The following is a 23545-nucleotide window of genomic DNA, read 5'->3' as shown; positions in this document are numbered from 1 at the left end:
AGTACAGAAATGTTTAATATTATCTTTATTTACCTTGCACCTTCTGGACAGGAGCTATATGTAAAGTGCAATGGCTTCAGAACATTCTCCAGAAGTATTTTTGCAATAGGGACACGAGAAACATCAGAATACTCAATACTCGAGGGAAGCTTATTGTTAATTAACAAATAAAGCGACTTGTAGTAGCCTGCAAGTAAAAAAAATCACTTATAACACAGCATTGTTTTTTCTTCTTTTCCATATAAAACAATACAAATGAAGTTGAAAAACACTTTCTAATTCATTACATGAAGCTTGACTTAGGAAGACATTTTACAATAGTCCAAGTCACAGTCACATAATTAACAAGCTGTATCAGCAATCTCTCTGGAAACATCACATTATAAAATCATTCATAGATAATGATATTCAGAGTCAGTTTGATTTTGAAAGATCAATCAGCTCTTACTGATGAAGTGAATACTTTGATTTTTAAAATAATGATTTATGACAAGGATGTTCTCTTCTCCTTTGAGTGACTCTAGTTGTGTTGTCCTTTCACTCTTGCAGAAATGAAGAATTTTCTACTCTATTCCAAACCATGACTGAACCACACAGACAAGAGGCCTGCTGGCAGAATGTCCCAATGCTGTGACCACCTTGCCTCAGCAGACTGAAGAATACAATCACTATTTCCAGAGCAGGGCTCTCTCAGACAGTAATAAAATGCATTATCACCCATGCCATAAAGACATGTATAGAGAGTCATTTATTTTTGTCTCACTGAAGTACAAATGGAACCACGTGATTTCATTCTTCTTAAACCAACTTCCTTCATGCTCAATGAACTCCCAAACTGAGACACAAGTTCCACAATTACAGGAACACTGTAAATGCATAAACACTGTCACATCACTGAGAGTCCACTCTAAGAACCCTTCTCAGGGACCACCTAACTTGTCATAGTGGAAGTCCCCATAAAGGAATGACTTAGCAATGCTGACCAGACACACATGGAAGGCAAATTCTATCCAAAACCTACACTAATGAAAACTGGTAACAGATTCTTTACAAGTTCAGCATCAAAACTCATCAGGAGACAGAACATTTGCAGTCGCACAAAACCACTTCTTCATGCTTTCATTATAAGTAATCAGAAAGCTAAATTTAGAAAAAAATATTAATCTGTAATCTCAAACTTTCATATATCAGTTGTGAGGACAGAATATTATACTAAAAGAATAAATACATGCATATTTACTATATAAAAACCAATGTGGCAAACATACAGTTTTTGTTAAGCCAAGGCAAATAAAATAAATGTGCTACTTTAAGAGTAATTTTTTTTCCTCATAGTGACTTCAAGATACAGTCCTCAGTAACAGGATTAAGTAGTCAAGTCCACTGAATGTACTGTAAATATTACATTAAAATATTCCCATAACCAATGATTGGAAGATGGTTTTTCTGCATTTTACACCAAAGAGGCTGGATCCAAGAGATTTATTTCACAATGTTTTTGTCTTTCCTCATGATCCACAAGTTATGCAAACTCAAGCCACCATATCAAAAAGGCAAAATAATTTCTTTTGGACATTCCCGGAGCAATAAAGTTTCTTTGCAACTAAACATCATTTGGGTGTTAACTATCCAATTCATTAACTTTTGGTATGTTTGCACAGGTGTCACTGACTGCAGTTTAGCAAACAGTTTTGCTCATGATGGCAGGAGAGAAATAAAAGCCAGGCCACCATCCCTGCTAAGGTGTCTGAGTGCTGGCAGGATGAAAAGCTAATGCCAATCTAGAACAATAATGAATATTAACATTTACAGAGAACAGTACTGCAACACAATGATCAACTTTTACACAACTGAGGCCTAGATCTGCAACAGTGTGTGTGTCCACGTGACAGTGTTAAACATCTACTGGAATAAAACTTCTGTTAGGCAATATCCACCTACTATAAAAAGCTGTGCTACAAGTCTCTATAAATAACTCAGCAGAATATTCAATTTATAAAGAGAATTTCCAAAGAAATCAAGTAGTAATTTCTCAAGCCATGACCTCGTTACAAGGACAATATTCACCTAAGGCATAGGTTAGTGTATGCAGCACTTTATTCATCATGTCTGTTGTAAAGACAAAAATTTTATTAAACAATATGAGCTTCAGGTATTCAAGTTTTGATTACTTCCCAGAACTTCTGGCTCCTAGCTACTCACCTTTTTGAACCATGTAGTGCAAAATTTGTTCAATTAATGATGTCACATAGCTGACATCTTGTAAAACAGGCAAATACGTATTCTCAGATGAAAATACCTCAAGCATTCTCATAGGAAGTGCAACATTCAGACTGTCATCATTGCAATTTTGCAGTAGCCTATAAATGAAATTAAAATTATTTAACAAGATATTTCTCATATTTCACCACACATTCACCTTAAAGTAACTTATTTCTATCTACTTGGTTTCCAGGTGCTCTCAGTGGTTTAGCTACATCTTTTTGCTGGAATCTTTATAATAGTAACTCCTGATTTTCAGGTATCTATGAATATGGCATTTTACTTTTAAATCCTATTAAATTCTTGCTCTGAGTGATTTGAAAATTTGGAGGTCTACTGCATAAACTAGAAGAGAAGGAAAGAATAATACATGTTTTACCAACATGTACCACTAACCACATTACAAATGAAGCCATGGAAGCCCCAGAGCAGCACAAGCTGGGAACAGGTGTTAGGGACCATCATGTGCATAACTAATACAGTATGTCTTGGATTACAGACTGAAATATTAAAAATACAACCATTCCCACCCTTTTAACAAGTTGCTTATGTAACAGCTACCAGTAACCACAGGAATTATGATGACTAAGAGCCTATTTAGGATTCAAAGTATTTTTTAGCACAAGATGTACATGGGCTGAATTGTCCTAACAATGTGCTTTCTTCCTTATCCATATTAAGAGCTGCATTTACAAAACCACAATTTCCACTGCAGTGAAAATGTACATTTCCATGCAGTGGCACCACATCTGTGTCCCACTACACAAGGAATTTAAAGCTCACCACCCAAGTCTTCTTTAGAATCTGGTGTCACTGTTCCTCATACATACAGTTTACACACTTATAAGAACATAAGCTTCAGTGACTTAAATGAAACAATTTTCATAAAAAACAAGTATTTTAAAGTTCTGCAGAGTGTAACTAGTCCCTATTATTGACAAGAACAAACATATTGCTTTCTAATAATAGAATAACAATAACTGCCAGATATTCAAGTCACTTAACAGATTTACCTTCCTGTGATCCTCCCACTACAAATAACAAATTTAATGCTGAAGCCAATAATGTAACTCCTCAATATGCCTTCAGTTCAAAATAAAGTGTGAGGAAAGCCATATTAAATTATATTAGTTTTGAAACAACATCCATCCAAAGCATACCTCTGGAACACTACTCCAGATAATAATATCTGAACACTATCAGTTCCCAAGAAAACCTGGTTTCCACAAATATTGTCAATGATTTCACTATACAAAAACAGTTAAGAACATACTCAGGCCTATCCTAGGCCAGCATCCCTTAAGCACATGTTGAACTTGAAAGTTAACAGAGCTTCAGAATATTTGATTGTTCTACATAGGAACAGGTATTCAATATCATGGATGACACGTATACAATATAAACAGTCCTCTACATAAAATTAATGTACATTTAATACTTCACTTGCTGCAAAAAGAAACAAACAAGTGCCCAACATAATTTCTGAACACCTTCTACATAGTAGCACATAGGAAAAAAAAAAAAAGAAAGAAATTACCTGCAACACAGCCCCAACAGTCTTTTTATTTGGAATAAGCAAGTAAGTCTGTCTGGACCATCTAATTGCTTAACAAACTGAGAACTCTGTTTAATTAAATTCTGACACATCCATACCTGCAACAAGATATGCACAAGTTAACAGTTTATAATGACAAGTTCTATCATCTATGACAACTCAGACAGTGATATTTCAATGCTGTTATGGATACCTTTGGAGGACTTACAAAACACAAACTCAGATTGCATCATGTTCAGTTGAGAAAAAAAAAATTGTTACTCATTATAAGCTCCACAACCACTAAGTACTAAACTTTCAAAGTTAAGACTGAGTTACACCATCTGGTAATTTTTTGTTTTTAAACAGCCAGAATTCTTTAATGTCCATTATTAACAGCCACTACGAATCACACTTACTCATGCATTTGTGAAGCTGGCAGTGACTTTGCAATTGATATGCCAGCCATACTGAACAGTGAGAAAAAAAAATCACCACCCAAACACCTTGGGAATGACCATTAGGCTAAGTAGAAATACTGTCTAAAATTAAAATCTTAATAGATGCATAGTATTTTTTAAAACTTCCTGTGAATAATACACACAGGATTTTTCAAGGCTTCATTTCACATATTATGTATGAGTGTGAGCATACGCACTCGTAAAATCTAATTTTAAGTTACTGTGACTAAATGAAAAAGAGCAGAGTGCAGTGAAAAGTGCACTTTGAAGTGAAAGACTACTCTAAAAGTGCATGAAGTACAAGTACTACAGATCAAAGTATGTAACAGTACTCACCAAACGCTTTGAGTCCTCATTCTGTCTGTAGAAAAAGAGTAACTGGCGAACTAAGAGAGTCAAATTCGCTCCATTAGCAGTGGAAAAGGTTCCTCCAGACTGAGCCAAATTAGCACAGCGATCAAATTCACTTCTTTGGATAGAGGACTTAAAAACAAAACATGCATCAGTACATCAGTAATGGTTATGATTTACAACAGAGCAAAATCTCAGCTTCCCATCCAGTGAGGTTGCAAAGTAGTAACACAGATACAGCACATATTTGTTAAGATACCAAAACATACACATGGTATCATACTTGAAGCCATAACTCCATTCTGTAACTCAGAAAAACCGGTTGCAACAAATCTGTTGCTTATCAAGCATTATCACATCAAACATTTTAGTCCAGTTCATTCAAGTTAACGAATTTAAACAAAACTCTTAGGAGAATCTACCCAACAGCAACTTAAAACAACTTTCTGATTCAAACTATCACCTTAATCATACTGTAAAAAAAAAATAAAATTAAAAGCTCCACTGGTGTGTGAAAGTTCTTAATACCTAATGTTTTTTATCCCATTTATCAGCTAAAAAAACATTTCAGGATCCCACTCAGGTCCAGTCACATCCATGCACTGCAGAATACACACCTGTTTACTAAAACACTGAGTTTGAAATGAAAATGCTGAGAGGGAAAAAAGAATAACCACTTTCTCAAATACTCAAAACAATTTTTCAATGAAATTATTTATTACAAGAAAGTTCCATTTTCAACAAAACTATTTAACATATTTCTAATTAAATAATCATGTACTGACTTGATGTTTTCTGTCTCTGTAGCCTCTTACAAATGACTGGATTATTATTGCATTTTTCAGCCTCCGCCTTTCTTCCTGTGAAACAAAGCAAGAAAACTGAAATCAACACCATAGGACTGACTTTAATTTCTACTATTTTACCAAATATATTTGTATTCAATATGGCTTTTTAATGAAAATCAAACAGTAATCATTAGTCAAATTATTTCAATGTTTGTGCCTAATACACATAAATCAGTGAGAATACTTTTTTTAAAATGCAAATTTACCTTAAATATTGCAAAAGAGTATTTAATACACATAAAGTATGTAATACTGCAGAAATCAACATAAATATTTTATTAGCTTACATCACTTTATGGTTAATGCATTTTATTAGACAAAGTCTTAACATTCTGTTGAAAAATGTTGAAGGATTCATCAAATCCAATTACATCATTCCTCTTTCTGCATGGAGCAGCAAACACTGACAACCCACTTATTTGTTTTTACTCAAATAATATAAAAGCATTATGATGCTGCCACAATTTAGATGTGGGGAAAACAATAAAAAACATCAGTTATTTGGAGACAGTACCACTGTCAAAATGAAAATGAGGCTTAAAGCTCACTGTGGCACAGAAGCAAAATATATAAATTAATAAAAATTCTTAGTCTCTTTTCCAAACCAGACATACCTAGTGAATCCTTTCATGACATTTCCCTCAGAAAGTGGAAAGAGTAGCAAAAATCACCCCTTTACAATGGCTCTGAGGAGCTGAAAGCCAGCTTGCTTGAGATGCTATGGAAAGAGCTCTTGGAAGGTTCCCTGACAACACCCTGGGCATATCCCATTACAATAAATATCTATGGCAAGTAGCTACTGTAATTATATTTCTAACAATGTCCATGTGGTTTCTCAGGGAATAAAAGAGGGGAAATAAAGAGTTGTTCATGAACCTAGAGCTACAAAGGAGTGGCTGAAGGAAAAGTACAAGGATCAGAAGCCTGCTTTAAAAAGAGGAATTTTAACCTAATCAATCCTTAAATTATATCAAACCTATAATTCTGGGGATCATCAGACAAAACAAAACACCAAAATGTTTTCATAAATTTCATTAAAATACTTTTGGAAAGTTCACAGAAACTTTCAAGTCCCAAATCCTTGATTTCCAATTTATTGTCCTATAAAGACATGTCCAAGTTAAAAGCAGGACCTGAACTGACCACAGAGAACACCAGACAAAATTGCTATTTAAGGCCTGTTTTATTTTTCTTGGAAAACCCTGGTTCTTAAAGCAACTTATCTGAATAAGCAGATTCCTGAAGACTGCCTCTAAATCATGGACGAAAATCAAAATTTTGATAGGCCAAAGGGTATTTCTCTCTCCAAAATATTGACAGTAAAAGTGCAATCAGGAGAGAGTTTCAGAGAGGTGGTGTCTCTTCATTACCATAATGTAAGGCTCAACCAAAACACAGGTAACTCCTCCTCCTCCTCTCTAGGTACTGGTTTTATCTCAGAACACAACTGTCAGTTAGAGACTCCTAACTGCACAGGTTTTAAGTCTGAGGTCACTGCTAAGATTCTGCTACAGGCAGTTTTTAAAAGCCATAGCTGATTTTATTCTCAGAGGAGTCATTCATTTGGTGAAAATGTGCTCCATGCCACAGCAAATCACTGTGTGCACATGTGTACCTGCACTGGGATGAGTGGGTGGCTCTGCATCAGCTTTGCACAGGACAGAGCCAAGCAACTGAATGCGTTTATGGACCACAAAGAATTTTTACACGTGTTGTTAAAGACTCATTGATCATAAAGCTGATCCATAACATGGAATTCTGAACTAATGGGTGAAATCCTGGTACTTTCATACTTCAACTTAGTCCATAACCACACACCCATGTTGGAGAGGAAAAAAGCACTAACTGTCCACAGAAACTGCAGAACTTGAGATTAACAGAGCACAGGTCAAACACACCTTTAAGGGCCAAAGAGTTGTTTTCATGAGCATTAAACCTGCATAGTTACATTTTTTAATGTATTTAATGTATTTTATCAGTATTTAACACCAATTTTTTTTCAACTTACATAGAAGGGGTGGGGAAAAATGACAAAATTAACATATTGATTCAAATTCCATACTACTAAATTTTGGGTTCTTCATTTCAGTGCCTGTTCCTCCTTTGCATTATTCTAGCCTGAATTTTCCAGAGCAGTAAGCTCCCATCATAAATCAGTATTAAGGTTGCTTAAAGCCTCACACATCAGCTTCTCACCGGTCCTTCTTTATCAGGTGATTTCAAAGTACTTGAGCTTTCTTGAATTCTTTTCAAAGAAGTCAAGAAATTTAGTATTTAATTTAATTCTTTTCAAAGAATTCAAGAATCACTGTTCTGATTTTACCTTCACAGAAGTGAGGTACACACTGGGGAAGTGAAGTACTAAAGGTCAGCCAAGAAACCATAGCAGAACCAGGAGCAGAAGAAAGTTTGCTGAGACTAATCCATAGGAATAGATTATAAATAAGGTAAAATTTGCAATTTACTAGCCAAATCCTTATCTTTTCTCAAAAAAAGACTAGATCCAATAAACACCAAAATAAAAGGGAAATTTCCCTTTACACCCAGTGCATGCTTATCTTCTTTTGAGATGAAAAGCACTTCTAAGGAACAGTTTAAAGCACTCAAATTCTTTTGCCAATTAAAGCATACTTTAAGACTATACAGAACCTGCAAACTGAAAGAAAACATTGCTGAACTAAGTATGACAGCAGCAGAAGTACTTTGCACTGTAAATGTAACAGCAAGGGAAAATCCAGCAGGCAGGCAAACGCTTACAGGCTACTTTACCTCTCGTTTTCTCCTTTCTTCCTGAGTTCGATGAAGGAGAGAAGCCTTTTCTTCCTGGAAGACACAAAGAAAGATACTACTGCATTTTCATCCAAACACACTTCAGCTGTGCTCAGGATATTTAATGCAGACTTCAGGGATTGCTCCAAATGCATAACACATAAAACATAGAGAAAAGTAGGTGTTAATAATTTTCTGAACTCACAAATACTTGGCATTCAGCCCTCCCAGAAGAACAGTGATGGAGGAAGTTATGTCCCTATGAAAAGGGACCACAAAGAGCAGCAAACTGTACTGATCCCTGTCCATGTTTGTGCTCTCAGCATCCCAATCACCCTGGCAAACATCAGCCATTTACAAATGGCAGAGCTGGAGCACAATAAGGTCCCAGTCCCACCAGATCACACCAGAAGTCTGAGTGTTTTCTTTGCCTGGAGGGTACATAAATCCCTGGCCCAGGTGCACACAGCAAGCTGTGGCATGTTCAGAGCAATCACATCCTGCTCCAAAGCCCCTTGCTTTTGTCTAACTTACAAAAAAGCACAAAGCTCTTGTATTTACTTATTCCTTTTCTCAAAGCTTGTCCAGAAAAGATGTCAAGAGAGACACAGCATAAATGGCAGGAATTTTTTCTTTAAAAATTTTGAACTCTTCACCCAAATTAAGGCTATGCATCAAAACTTTCAGGACAGTGATCTCACCAACACAGAAAAAGACAAGAATACTAAAGTATTCATGAGGCCTCAAAACCCAGTATTATTACAACAGAAAAACCAGGCATTCGCTTTTAAACCACAATCTTGTACAAGTACTCACAGATTACAATATATGAGTCTCTTACTGGATGGTTCTGGGTAATTTCCAAGGAAATATACAAAATAACTCAATTTTGATGCACAGTATTCAGTTTCCACTGCAGGCAACGGGAGATGAAAGTACCCTAGCACCTTCCCAAATCCAGTCTAAAACACACAGCAGATTTAAGAAAACTATTTTCATTTTTTGACACTGACACAAATGACAACTTTGTCTTCCTCTGTATGCCCATATTAGCCTAGAGAAGTTAAGAAATTAAAAAACACTCAAGCTGAAAACGTACTGTATTTTAATGCAGAAAAATCAATTTGAAGTTGACAAACAAATGTTTATAAAATATTTAAGTACAGCTGAAACAACTGTGCTGGAATACTTTCTTCAGTGTCTATCAGCAGATACAAAAATGAGAGCAAAACTCTTCAGGACCTCTTTTCTGAGGTTACAGATGAAGCAAAGTCATCATTCTCTGGGTTTCTTTAGGATAGAGAATACTCTAACAGACCATCAAGAGAGTGAAAAACAAAAAAAGCCCACAAGAAGGTTAACCATCTTTCCTCTAAAGACAGTACTTATGGCCAAAGACACCACTAAACTACAGCTATTGCCCTCTAAAGACAGGGTTTGCTCCATGTGTTAAACACAGGACAAACAAACTCAAGGAAATCCATGCATAAGGACGATGTATCACCACTCAAGCAGTACAGAAAGGCACACACGAAGACAAAGACAAATTAGTAACCAACAAATGGCTTAAAGTTTCAGGACTTTTTCAACAGCTGATACCTGATGCATTAAAGAACTTGGTGAAATGTCCCAGTTTAGAAATTATTGTGCTGCAGAAAGCACCATGTAAAGTGCATTTCTGCTTAGAAAAAACATTTTGTAATTTGTCCTTACACTTCAGAGAGAAAGCAGAAAGAAAAAGCTGAACAAAATACAGGAAAGGGAAAACAAATTGCTACGTGTGACTGGAGAAGAGAATGGTATGAAAAAACACAAGCAAAGACAGACAACACAAATTATTAGTAAATAAAGGAAAATAAGTGGTCAGAGGGTTTATCAGAAACAAACAATTTTAAATCATTTGAAGAGGGAGGGAGATGTAAAATGGCAGTGTATCCTTAGTGCATCACCAGCTTTTCATTGATGAAGAAGTGTGTTTCTTTGTAGCCATCAGTCTTTAATCCAATCCACTCTGAAACTAACAAAAGTTAAGTTTTTAGTCAGCCACGTACCTGCTTTGAGTACTCGCAAAGAAAAATGCCAATTTGTTAGAGTATAAATTAAACAAAATAGAAGAACTGTCCTAAGACAATAAAATACTCAGGTATAAGTACATCCCACCTTTAACAAATTACTATGGGTAAAATAATACTGTTACTCATGTTCACAAGACATATACAGATCATAACTATGACTAAAGAACACATTTAAAATAAACTCAATAAAAATATATCCCCTTAAAGAGTTATTAAACCAAGCTGGAACACACTGCCTCTTCAGAAATTAAAAAGTAACCACGCATGTGCAAAACAAAACAAACCTGCAGTAGGAAAGAGATTAAAAGAAACAGGAAATAATCTTCCAATACAAAGGGCATTCTATCAAAATCATTTCTTAAAGAGAGTTAACTGCAGTCACCTCTGAAATCCTCCCTGAACTGGCCCTTGACAACCAGCACTGTGGAAAGGAGCTGAACTCAGCAGCTGTTGTTCTGTGGCTGGCTGTGAGCGACAACAGCGTTACTGCAGTGACACCCGTCTGACAACTCCCACCCAGAGCCTCCCGACTGCCGCCAGCGACAGCCACAGCTCCGGCACCTCTGCTGCTGCCAGAGCTCCTCACAACAGGAGAGGGCCCAGGAACTCCCAAAGATCACTCCCAGCTGCTGCCAGAGCTCCTCACAACAGGAGAGGGCCCGACAGGAACTCCCAAAGATCCCACCCGGCTGCTGCCAGAGCTCCTCACAACAGGAGAGGGCCCAGGAACCCCCAAAGATCACACCCGGCTGCTGCCAGAGCTCCTCACAACAGGAGAGGGCCCAGGAACCCCCAAAGATCACACCCGGCTGCTGCCAGAGCTTCTCACAGCAGGAGACAGCCCAGGAACCCCCAAAGATCACACCCGGCTGCTGCCAGAGCTCCTCACAACAGGAGACAGCCCAGGAACCCCCAAAGATCCCACCCGGCTGCTGCCAGAGCTCCTCACAACAGGAGAGGGCCCAGGAACCCCCAAAGATCCCACCCGGCTGCTGCCAGAGCTCCTCACAGCAGGAGAGGGCCCGACAGGAACCCCCAAAGATCCCACCCGGCTGCTGCCAGAGCTCCTCACAACAGGAAACAGCCCAGGAACCCCCAAAGATCACACCCGGCTCACTCCCGCTCCCGGCCCTGCTCCTCGGCTGCTCATGCCACCAGCTTTCTTCTCCTGCGAGACAGGCACACATCTGGTGTTGAGTCTTTCTTTCAAGGCAGGCAAGCAGACAAGGTAGGGGGAACAAAGCCTGAGTTTGTCCTCATTCTGTCACCCTAACTCAAAAGGAGTGAAAGCCATTCCCTGAATCACAGTCCTGACTTTTTATGATGTAGTCATTTTCCTTCAGGGCTTGCCCACCCAAGTACACCATCCATGAGTTTTCAGGCAATGTAGGACACATCTGGCTGTCCCTTTTCTGCCTGATGCTTTCTCCAAGAGAGAAAAGACAACCAACCTCCTGCTCTAGCATGTGAGCTGCAGCACTGTGAAAAACCACATTTGAGAAGTTTTCTGTGGGGCATGGCACAAAGAAACAAGAAAGCAGAGAAGTATGTGACAGCAAAACACAGAGCAACACTACAGAAATGACTCCGAGGGTAAGACAGAAAGAGGAAAGAGGTGAAAACAGAGAAGCAGATGGAGGACAGTACAAAGAAAAGAAAACATGTGACTGCCACCAAAGAAATGCTGAGTGACATCCAAAATGTTAATTTGTTCATGGGGATGACATCCACTCCCATGTACTGTGCTGTTCATCACAGCCAAGCTCCAGAACTGCTCTAAGGCAGCAGCTGGGAACAGCCACATCTGACAAGGGAACAGTGTCAATGTCAGTGCTTCAAAACCAGCAGTTCAATCCATCATGAAGAAACAAAGTTGAATTCAAGTCATTTTCTCATCCTTGTTTTGCTGAAATACACTTTCTAGTTGCAGAAGTATGTTTGCAGAACTCCTAGCTTTCACATATCCTAGCCAAAGACTGAATAAGGTACACTAATATAGAAACCATTATTCTTTTCCTTCTGCATTTGAACACTTTGTCTTGAGAGAAACTTTCAGCCCTCTTGTCTCAAATCCAGATTCAGAAAAACAAAATGTATACATAATTAAATCCTCTTCAACACTTCTAATATTTGTTGACTGCTAAAATCTGAAATTGAGCATTCTTGGACAGTTATTTACTTGCTATCTTTTAGCAAATAAATTTAAAACCTAAATATGCCCAGATGTGAAGATGAAACTGAATAATTATTTTAAGGTACTAGCTAAACATGAATTTTTTTTTAATTAATAACAACACACTGAAGCAAAAATTTAATATTATTAATAAATGCTTGATGTTTCTTTATAAATTAAGAGGGTTTATTTTGGTTAGTAGCTGAGAATGCTTCATATTTCACATTACAAGAGGTCATGCAAAGTACAAGGCATGACTTTTTATGAAATTTTCTTTAAAAAACAAACACTTGACCTTTTTTAATTTTTGTGGACAATTATAAAAACTTGTGTGGTTTTCATTTACAAAATCCAGGAACTTGAATCTTTTTTTCTTTCCTTAAAATGAGGAACACAACTTTACAGCTGAATTTAACTTGAACCACATAAAAATCAGTAACAACTCCCAAAATAAATGAAGTGACCTAAGCAATTTATAGAATAAAATTCCTTTCAACACAAGTATTCAGTAACTCTAGACAATAAATGGAAAAATTTTTAACATTTATTTTTACAGAATAAATGTGGCCACTGGGAAATATCCCCCACCTTCTCAACAATGTTTCAATCTCCTGACATTATTTTAGACAAGATGAACTCCAAGTGGGTTTTTTAATCTAAACAGTAAAAGAAATTTGCATTTTAAAAGGCTTACTTGAACTGAACCTCAACAATTTAAATTCCACTGAACATGTCTGAGTACGTTCAGCAGCCTGAAATCTTCTCTTTTAACCAGTTTGTGATTCTTCTTAATAATGATGTAAACCATCAGATAAGTTTCTATGTAGAGCAGACAATCCTGCAGAAGAAGGGAGTGTGAACTGTGCCCAGGAGAGGCATTTGGCCCTGCAAAGCCTGGCCTAACTGAAGTCAATGCCACAGTGCTTGTCAGAAAACACCTCAGCTGAACTTCAGCTGAAATTTACTCGGGGATGTAGGAGGGATCTGGAACCTCTTCTATCATGGTACCCACAAAACCACAAATGGGGAACAGGATTTGATTGGAGGCTCTAGAGGCCAACTGGAATGCAAGGAAGTTGCATTTACATTTATGCTCAGTTTGTCCCTATTATGATTTTTAAGATGTGTATTGTACACAGAGCTGTAGGTGAGCTATTTCTAGTGGAAGGTGGCCCTGACCAAGGCAAGGGGTTGGAAATGGGTAATCTTCAAGGTCCCTTCCAACCCAAACCATTCTGTGACTCATCATTTTCTCAGGAACAAGGGGGGAAAATGTATTTATAAAAGCAGAAATTCTTGATTTGAATCTGAAAAACCAGCACATAACTGAAAATAACAGCGCAATCACTGCCGTCAGCTAACTACAACTGATCTTTTGTAGCTTGCTTTCAAATGAGGAGAATTTCAACTGTTACAGAGAGAGATAAAAAAATGCCTAAGAATCAAGGATGCATTAACTGTGTAGTTTCCTACTGACAGGCAGCCATTCTTTTACAACATGACAGTCTCCTCATGCTTCCATGCCACAGATCTGAAATTCCAAGAGTATTTCAAGACTTAGGCTGTGACACTGCAAGATTCCAGCTGACTCAGGGTGAGGTGTGTACCTGCCCACAGAGCTACACCATGTGCCTGACAGGACAAAGGTCTGCAGGGAGCAAAGCACTGCAATTCTTTCCCACCATCCAAAAAGAAACACTCAATTTGTAATTCTAATCTAGAATTCCCACACTATAAATCTTTACCATCATTTCACTTCCATTGTGGCATGGTGTAGGGTCAAATAAGTTATAATAAAAGAGGAATTATTCCTTCCTAAAATTATTACCTATTTTCCTCAATCCATCAGTAAGAGAGAAATAAAACTGATTTTTACCTGTGCCAACAATACTTATATCCTACAGGCATCTACCACAACAGCCAATCCCAACATGGGCAGATCTCTCCATGCACTGGCAATTTTACAGCCTACTGTTTCTAAAATTTTAATTTTAATTCCATGAGAAGTTATTTCATGCGTAGAATGTGGACAACAAAGAGCAAACAAGGTGCTTCTGGAGTTCTACCTCTGCACTTCAGCTGAAAGCAGGGGGAATATAAACAATCTAATGTTTAATGTCATGCTACTAATTTAAGAAAGCAAATCAGAAACTACTAAATTAAAATATAAACAAACTTTGCAAATTGAATATCTCTGATTAGTAAAATGTCCATATTAAAAGAAATCACTAAGACTTTTTAAAATACAGATGGAGTCATCAATATTTGCTCATTAATAAGCTTCTATGTCTGCCACAAAAAAAGCCAAAGATCAAAAAGAACCCCAAACTCCATGAAGTTGTTTTCACTTTCATTTTTGTGGCCCTGCTCACTCATCTGTATCACAAATTCTAAAAAAGGAGGGGTTTCATCTCATAATGCATTATAACTTAAAAATACTCTATTCTAAACAATCTTGGGATTTGTAAAAGCATGGTTTAGACAGCTCAAGTGATACTGTACATTTGACTTAACATTCTTTTACCCATTTTTCCCGTTAGACTTCCAAAGTGTCATTCATACATTTCACAACTTAATCAAACAATGTGGAACTACAGAGCCCCTTGCACATCTCAGCACTGGCCTGGGGATCCCCTGCATGGATGCACTAAAGCATTGCTACCTCAAATTTTTCTTATTATTACTGAAGTTAATGAAGTAACACTAGGCCTGAGTGTCCCAAGCCAGGCTGACGTGGTTAAACCAATTCTGTGCTGTGCTCGACCTCATGCTAAAATCAGTGACAGGTGACAGCTGTCCCCAGAAGGCCAGGTGACACTCCACCTAGCAGAAATATGTTCCCTGCACAGGACACAGGGGATGGGCTGGGAAGCAGCCAGGTGAAGGCACCATCTGCTCCAGTCCCCTCACAGTGGGGTTGGGTGAGGCCAGACTGAGCTGCAGCCCGAGCCAGCCCTTGATGCACAGCTCTGCATTTCCTGCCTAACACACCACAGACTCTGCAGCCACAGCCTTGCAGGCAACAATTACTGTCCTGCACAAAATGTCCATGAGTGATTCAAGACATTCCTGTATTGAACTCCAATAACAGCACTCATTTTTGGAGGCTACTTTACCTAAGAAGCACAAATGTGGTTTGCCCAGTTACAATTAAACTAAATTTGAAAATTTCTTTTGAAGAGCCTCATAAAGCAAAGAACCACGTTTTAAAAGTGACACTAAAAATAAAAATAAATAAATCCCTCTAAAATTAGATTATCACATTGTAAATAAAATCCTTTATCTACACACTCAAACACATACAACAGGGCCAACAGTCCAGATGAATCAGCAGATTCTTGAAAGTAGGTACAAAAGGAAAAGTTCAAGCACTGGCAATGCCACCTACATTTTTGCACTTTTGTACAATGGATTATTATAACGCTACAATAATATTCTGAAAGGATCAGTCACTGAGGTAGTAATTTTGAGAACATTAATTTGCAGCCTGTGACTAGAACAAAAACAAGTGATGCTTGATATGGGTGGACTGAAGTGCCTCTCAAGAGCATGCACAATTCAGACCATAACACACATGAATATAAGATACGAACAGCTCAAAACCAGACCCAAAGCTCTCTGGTTTTGTAATTCAGAAATTCCATATAGGCTAGTGATGAGAAGGCATATTACACTCAGTAGCTAACTGCCACAATTATGCAAGCCCCCAATCTTACTTCTATCATCGTGCTCCTAATGATAGAACTCATTGAAGTCTGGCCCTGTGAGGCCTAAGGGAACACTACAGACACACATGGCAGTGCCAGACAGGTGTCAGCACATGTGAGCTGTGACCAACACAGTCACTGTTTGCAGCTCAGTTCCATCAGCAAAACCACACTGCTAAGAGTGTTGCTGACCACTATTTTGGTGTAGCTGTATTCACATCAGGCCCCACTGGCACCTTTAGCACTGACTTGCTCCTCAAACAGGTTTTTGTCATTGTTCTGCAGTGGTGCAACCACTTTGGGAAACTTCCCCAAACTGGGTACAGAGCTATTCTTAGCATTAAGCAGCCTGCATGGCCCCAGTGTTTCTAAATGATGCCTCCTTCCACCAAATGAATCACAATAGGCAGCACTAAGCATGCATGCAAGCTGCCAAAAGCATGGCAGAGGTACAGCTAACCCTTCTAAAGTTATACACCATTTGGGAGGGCAAGGGCATTTGTCAAAAAAATAAGGGGTTTTTGTATGTGTACCAAAAGCTGGAAGGAAATAATTTACAATTCAGCTTTCTGTAAAAATGAAGCCAATACATATGAGAAACATGCCTATGATGTGAAATAATGAGAAACTCACATGATGCCTAATTCAGGCTCACCTAGAAACAGAGACCAGACAAAGTTAAAAGATAAAAGCAGATATATTTAATGAAGGGCCTTCAGGTACATTAAGAGCAGACAAAGCCTCCCCAGGGGGCTACACCCAAAATGAACAACAGTCATGAGTTTTTCAGTCAGATATAAGTTTGGTCTGCTTACATATCAGGGGTTAAGCCTCCAATTACAGTTTCAGGTAATGAATCCTATTCCCCCAGTTTGCCCCCCCCAATCACTTTTGTTTATACTTTTCACAGCCTGAGGCTGTAGGGTGTCTTTGGATAACAGGCCCAGACAGACTGTTTTGTCTAACCAAAATGTGAAGACAGTTAACTACATTTTAATGGAGTTTAGAGCTATGCACTAATGCAGTATAGGATTTGAAAAATACAAAAGCTAAAATCTTAAGGCATCACATGGAACCCACAAACATTTCCCACAGCAATCTCCGTTGTAGTACATTTTCACAGAAGTTCAGCTAAACTGCATTTAGAAGTCATTTTTATTACTGTCTAAATAAATTCTTTCTTTAGTACAGTGCACAGCTTCTGCAAATCAGCAGCTCTTTCAAGGACACTCTAGGATGTCTGTGTAACCATGATGCCCAAAGCTGCATGTAACTGATTTGCACTGATGCAGCACAAGCACTTCAGTGAACCCATGTAGAATCATGAAATCTGTGCACCAGTCAGTGTCAATCTCATCATGAACCACAACCTCTGCTGCACACAGTGAAGGTTATGCATCAATTTCAGTTTCCAGTCCTTTACATGCTAATATTCGCCCTTGGAAATTTTATGCCTGCATAACATTAATAAATTTGTCCCATATAATTAAAATAGACATAATTCTGATACATTTTCATGAATTGCTAAGTGTAAAAGAAGATGTTATATGGTGGTTGCTTACTTCTGTAGGAGGCAACAAGAAACACTATGAGCAAGTCAGGGTCAAAAGTTGCAAAGTACCTGAAGTGTACAGCTGAGGACCAGGGCATGTTCTGCCAACTCCTACTTAAGCTGGGGAGTATTTATGGCATTTTGACTCATGTAATGCCAGTTTACGTGACCTAATGAACAGACATGTCTTAAGATAAACAGAAGATGAATCAGAGGAAAAGCTGTATAATCTAAATACAGTTCTGTATACAATCGCTTCGTATTAAGTCAAAATGCCAAAATGCAAACTTCACTGTGATTTTAGTATCACAGATTGCAGTATTTTTGCTCATTTCCTCACTGTACTGCCGAACCTTAAAAGTTTCCAAGGATCAAAGCACATTTATTACTGTGCTTTTACTGCACAGTAATAAAAACTTATTTTTTTACCCAATTAAAATTCAAAAATACTAATGGAAACACTCATTGGCTTCCCACACAGCCATCTCCAATGACAACGGGGAGACAGTATTTTCACGGTGAATTAAAGTGACCCCTACAGATCAGGCCACTTCTAAAAACACTTTGTCCTTTCTGTCGTTCTTCCGAAGTCCTGTGCCCTTCAGTGCTCGACTAAACATTTGCTAACCCTGCCCAATGAGCAAGATCCGAATAAATCATTCTGCTTCTTTCCCCATCAATAAACACGAGGAAATCAAATAGTCTGGTGGAGCTGACAATTAACTGCTACTAACCCTGCGCACGACAAATTGACTGAACCTAAACTTGACAGAGACCAACCCGGCGGCCCCGGCTCACGTGGACGAACCTCCCCCAGCACTCGGGGTTGTGTGAGGCTGTGTGTGTCCCACATCCCCCGGCGAGGCAGGTCCACGCCAGATATTCCCTCTGCGGGGAAATGACAGGAGGGCTCCGAGTCCTTTCCCCTTGGAAGACCCGGAGAGCGACTGCCGGGGAGGTGCCACCGGCCGCGGCACCCGGGATCGATCGATCGCCTGCGGGGGGGGGGGACGAGCCAAGGAGACATTTCCTCGCTTCCCACAATTCTTACTACACTACAAGCCTGGGATGGTGTGGCCTGATTATACAAAAAATAATAATAACAGTGAGGCAGGGAGATCAGAGATACACATCATCGGGAGGGGAGGGTTTTTCCCCTCTATTAAACCTTAGTCATCGCTGCTCCCATTTCTGAAGGCCCGACAGTAAAAGCACCGATAACAGGGCGGGGGGCGACAGAACCGACACAGACACGGGCACGGCCGGGCGCCGCTCCTTACCTTCCTGCTCGCTCCTCCGAGGGACACCTTGGGCCTTGTTTTGAAATCCCCTTCAAAGCTGAACATGTTTACAGCTTATCCCATGGGGAGCGGGGCCCGGCCGGCCGGCAGGGCGAGCGGAGGGGCCGCACGAACCCCCCGGGCTGGCGCCCCGCGGCCCGCCCGCCCCCGCGGGGCTGCTCCCCCGTCCCCCGCCTTCCCCGCGGCCTTCGCTATCCCGGTCGCCCCGTTCCTGACCGGCGGCGACGGCGGAGCGTAGTGGGAGGAGGGAGAAGGAGGAGGAGGGAGCGGAGGAGGGGGCAGAGGCAGCGCTCCCGCCGGCCGCGCAGAGAAGATGGCGGCCGCCCGCGCTCCCGACACACGGCCGCGCCCGCCGCCCCGCCCCGCGCCGGCTGTCCCGCCTGTCCCGGCTCTCCCGGCTGCGGGTGTTCCACGGAAACTTCCCTGCCCCACGGGAAACTTCCCTGCCCCGGCATCCACCGGAGCTGCCCACGGATGTGCAGGGCCGGCTGGGGCTGCGCTGCCGCATCCTGCCCAGACGGGCCGCGCTGAGGGCGAGAACCGAGCTGAGGGTCCAGCCGGGCTTTGGCATAGGGCTGCCCTCCTCAGAGTCGTTTGGCTACGGGACCACAATTGCTACGCACACATATGTGTACACATAATTTGTACTTTTAGTAGCATAAGCATATCACAGGATAAATAAGGTTGAAAAAGACCTCTGAGATCATAGAGTCGAACTTTTGACCAAACACCTCCATCCAGTAAGTGCCACATCCAGCTCCTAAACAGCTCCAGGGACGGTGACTGCACCTCTCCGGGCAGCCCATTCCGATGTTTAGTCACCCTTTTCTGTGAAAAAATTCCTCCTATGTCCTACCTGAGCATCCCCTGGTGTAAGTCGAGGACAGTTCCTCTCGTCCTGTGCTGGGAGAAGAGACCAACCCCTACCTGGCTACTCCTTCCTTTCAGGGGGTTGTAGGGAGAGATAAGAATTCAGAGAATTCACAGAATTACTGGGTTGGAAGAGACCTTCAAGATCATCAAGTCCAACCCAGCCCCAACACCTCAACTAAACCCTGGCACCCAGTGCCACATCCAATCTTTTTTTAAACACATCCAGGGATGGTGACTCCACCTCCTCCCCAGGCAGACCATTCCAGAACTTTATTACTCTTTCTGTGAAAAACTTTTTCCTAATACCCAACCTAAACTTCCCTTGGCACAGGTTGAGACTGTGTCCTCTGGTTCTGTCAGTGCTGCTGGAGAAAGAGCCCAGCCCCAGCTGAGCACAGGCACCTTTCAGGAGCTGCAGGGAGTGATGAGGGCACCCCTGAGTCTCCTTTTCTCCAGGCTGAGCACCCCCAGCTCCCTCAGGGGTTCCTCACAGGGTTTGTGTTCCCAGCCCCTCTCCAGCCTTGTTGCCTCCTCTGGATGCACTCAAACATCCCAACATCCTTCCCAAACTGAGGGGCCAGAACTGGACACAGCACTCGAGGTGGGACCTCCCCAGTGCCAAGTACAGGGGCAGAATGACCTCCCTGCTCCTGCTGGCCACACCATTGCTGATCCAGGCCAGGATGCCACTAGCCTTGGCCACCAGGTTATTCCTGAACCTCTTCTTCTCTATGAAGATATGGACATGGCCCTATTGCAAAGGCTTCTTGATCAGGGTGAAGACTGAACACACCAATACAGGCTTCTGTGTAGCCATGACAATACACTTGGGAAAATACGCATGATAGAGGTGGGCTCAGCTGATGAGGAGTGGAAAGAGAAAAACACTGTAATGTAAAAGCAGCAGACCAGAATGGTGAAATTACACCTGAGGCTACTTTACATTTCTTAGCCCATTCTCCATTTTTTCAGCAGGGTGACTGCATCCCTCCAGATACAGAGGTGGTGCGGACAACAACAGTAACAAAAAGCAGTTACTCAGTCTGCAACTCAAGATGGTAAATAAATACAGGTGGCCAAATCCAGCTTTCATTCCCTTCAGTGGAAATTTGATTTCACGAGCTCTAGCTCATGAATTCTCACATCAGCATAACACAGCAAACAAATGGCAAGCACCCACATCAGGAGAGGATGTACATGCTTTGCAGCTGTTCATACCAAGAGCACAATGCTCTCTTTAACTGTTGTCAAGCTGACTGGAAAATGAAATATTTGTTCAGATTTCATTGGATTTGGAAGATTCAGAAGAGTCTAAGTTTTAAAATTTCAGACTTTTCATACGGGAATGAGGGCTTAGCAAGAGTAAGCATTAGCCTGGCATTTCCCCAGATAACATCATCTCAGTACAAGCAAGCCTGGCCTCCTTAAATACTGTTTTCAAATGCAGATGGGGTTTAGGATATTGTGAAATACCATGTCAAATGTTTGTTCATAGTTTCAACACATTGCATTGCTGATGAAATGTCCCACCAGTCTGCATTGAAATGATAGTAAGTTTTTTTCCAACATGACAAGATTCTTTTCAATTTGACTTCGGCCTTGATAAAGTTTATAAGTCTCATGCAAAAAAAAAAGGACTAGTCTAGGTGTCCCTAGCAGGTAATTAATTAATTTTCATTAGCACAGAAGCAATCTGTTAGGTTATGAGTTTGTGCCATCTTTATCAGTAGCAAAGACAGCTTAGGGATGCAATCTCTCCTTGTGTAAGAAGCGAAAGGAGCATCAAACTGCAGAGAGCAGAGTTTCTATGGAGTAGGGTTTTCACTGATACATATTTGACATGTTCCAGCTCCAGTATCAGGACACAAGATCTTCTACTGACCCTGGCTGTTACCTTCTGCAGAAGTGGCTGGTAAATGACACAGGCCCAAGTGATGAGTGTCTGAGAAGTCTTGGTGATTTCTGGCATTCCTAGCACAGGAAGGACATCAGCCTGTTGGGTTGAGTCCAGAGGAGGCCACCAAGAAGATTAGAGGGATGAAGCACCTCCCATATGAGGAAAGGTTGGGAGAATTGGGATTGTTCAGCCTGGAGAAGAGAACATTATGGAGTGACCTCATTGTGGCATTCCAGTACCTGAAGGGAGCCTGCAAGAAAGACAGAAAGAACATTTTTACCATAGAATGTAGTGGCAGGATAAGGGGGAATAGCTTTAAACCAAAAAAAGAGTAGGTTCAGATTAGATACTAGAAAAAAACCTCCTTTCACTGAGGATGGTGAGATACCACAGCATCTGTTGCAGTCAAGACAGCCACAATACACAGACTGCCACCATACAATCTCAGAAAGCTTCAAACCCATACAGAGCAGCATCATATCACACCAGAAGGTCACAAATGTCTGTCCTTCTTGCTCACTAGCTCAACCATTTATCCCTCATGTTCATGCATTGCACCTGTGTGCCCTCTGTTCCCTTTGGTGGCTGATCAGCACACCTGAGCACTCCATGGCTCGTTGCTGTCAATGCTGCTCACCTGCTCTGCAGTGCTCTCACAGCTGTGCCCCTTGGGGATGAGGCTGGGCCACAGCCCCACTCCCAATCATCACAAACTGTGTACCTGCAGTGAGGCATTGGAACAGACTGCCCAGTTGTGGATGTCTGTCCCATCCCTGGAAGTGTTCAGGGACAGGTTGGATGGGACTCTGAGCAATTTGGCCTAGTGGGAGGTGTCCCTGTCCATGGCAGGGGGATTGATAATCTTTAAGGCCCCTTCCAACCCAAGCCATTCTGTGATTCTATGATTTGCATATGCCCCTCAAGGCCAGGACTGGTTTAATATTCTCAGGGGGCAGCAAGAACACATTGTTCCATGGAGGAAGCAAAGTGGATGCCCCCAGCACGGGCCCTCCCAGGTCAGAACATAATTCCACAGGATCCAGAGAGGGAGGGCAGAGCCTGGCAGTGGTGACACAGGGTTCAGCCCCAGGCAGGGTGAATGGATGAGACCTGAGAGGCCAGACAGTGCTGTGATGTAGCCTAGGGTGCATCCAGGAGGAAGGGCTGGAGACAGGTACACCTGAGCCTAGAGGGGCTGGTGAGTGAGTGAGTGAGTGAGTGAGTGAGTGAGTGAGTGAGTGAGTGAGTGAGTGAGTGAGTGAGTGAGTGAGGACCCCAGATGTGACTGTTCAGGGCAATGCAGGGCTCTCACAAACACACACAGACAAGCATGTAGGAATATTGCCCTTGTGCGTGTGCTGTTTACCCACCTGCCTCACCTGCTGCAATCTTTCCCATATTTTTCACCTCTTTATTGCACATTCCACAAGACTTTTTGTGTTCTCCTGGTCACAGTTCTCTGCCCTGTGATTAAACCTTTTTGCCTCTGCACACGTGTACACACTGCTCCCAAGTACAGATGACTTGGTCCAGTTGTTTGTCAGATGCAGTCTATTAAAAAAGATGTCATTCCTCAACATTTTCTTCACTCCTGAAATCAAGTTTCCCAAGTGTGTGCAAATACCATCTTTTTCTTGGAAATGCACACCACAGAAATTAAAACAGCAACACAAAGGTAGTGACAGTTGTAGAAAACATGGGTAAATTGTGTTTCAATCCACATTACAGAGAAACTCATCTAT

The 23545-nt window shown here is 41.0% G+C and overlaps 1 protein-coding gene across 1 annotated transcript in view; it reads right to left on the bottom strand.

Annotated features, from left to right (window-relative positions):
* The window catches only part of UBE3C (ubiquitin protein ligase E3C), a 73179-nt gene extending 53804 nt beyond the window's left edge, over positions 1-19375 (bottom strand). Inside the window, exons 1-7 of the mRNA XM_054638292.2 lie at positions 19013-19375; positions 8226-8279; positions 5394-5468; positions 4594-4740; positions 3800-3915; positions 2203-2360; positions 34-187 (exon numbers count right to left, since the gene is read on the bottom strand). Of these exons, the coding sequence (XP_054494267.2) occupies positions 34-187; positions 2203-2360; positions 3800-3915; positions 4594-4740; positions 5394-5468; positions 8226-8279; positions 19013-19078 (770 nt within the window). The 5' untranslated portion in view covers positions 19079-19375. The remainder of the gene's footprint in view (positions 1-33; positions 188-2202; positions 2361-3799; positions 3916-4593; positions 4741-5393; positions 5469-8225; positions 8280-19012) is intronic.
* Positions 19376-23545: the final 4170 nt, after the last annotated feature.

The sequence above is a fragment of the Agelaius phoeniceus genome, chromosome 1 (genome assembly GCF_051311805.1).
Source record: "Agelaius phoeniceus isolate bAgePho1 chromosome 1, bAgePho1.hap1, whole genome shotgun sequence".
NCBI lineage: Eukaryota > Metazoa > Chordata > Aves > Passeriformes > Icteridae > Agelaius > Agelaius phoeniceus.
Note: the sequence above shows the minus strand (reverse complement) of the source record. Positions and strands in the feature narration are given on the sequence as shown.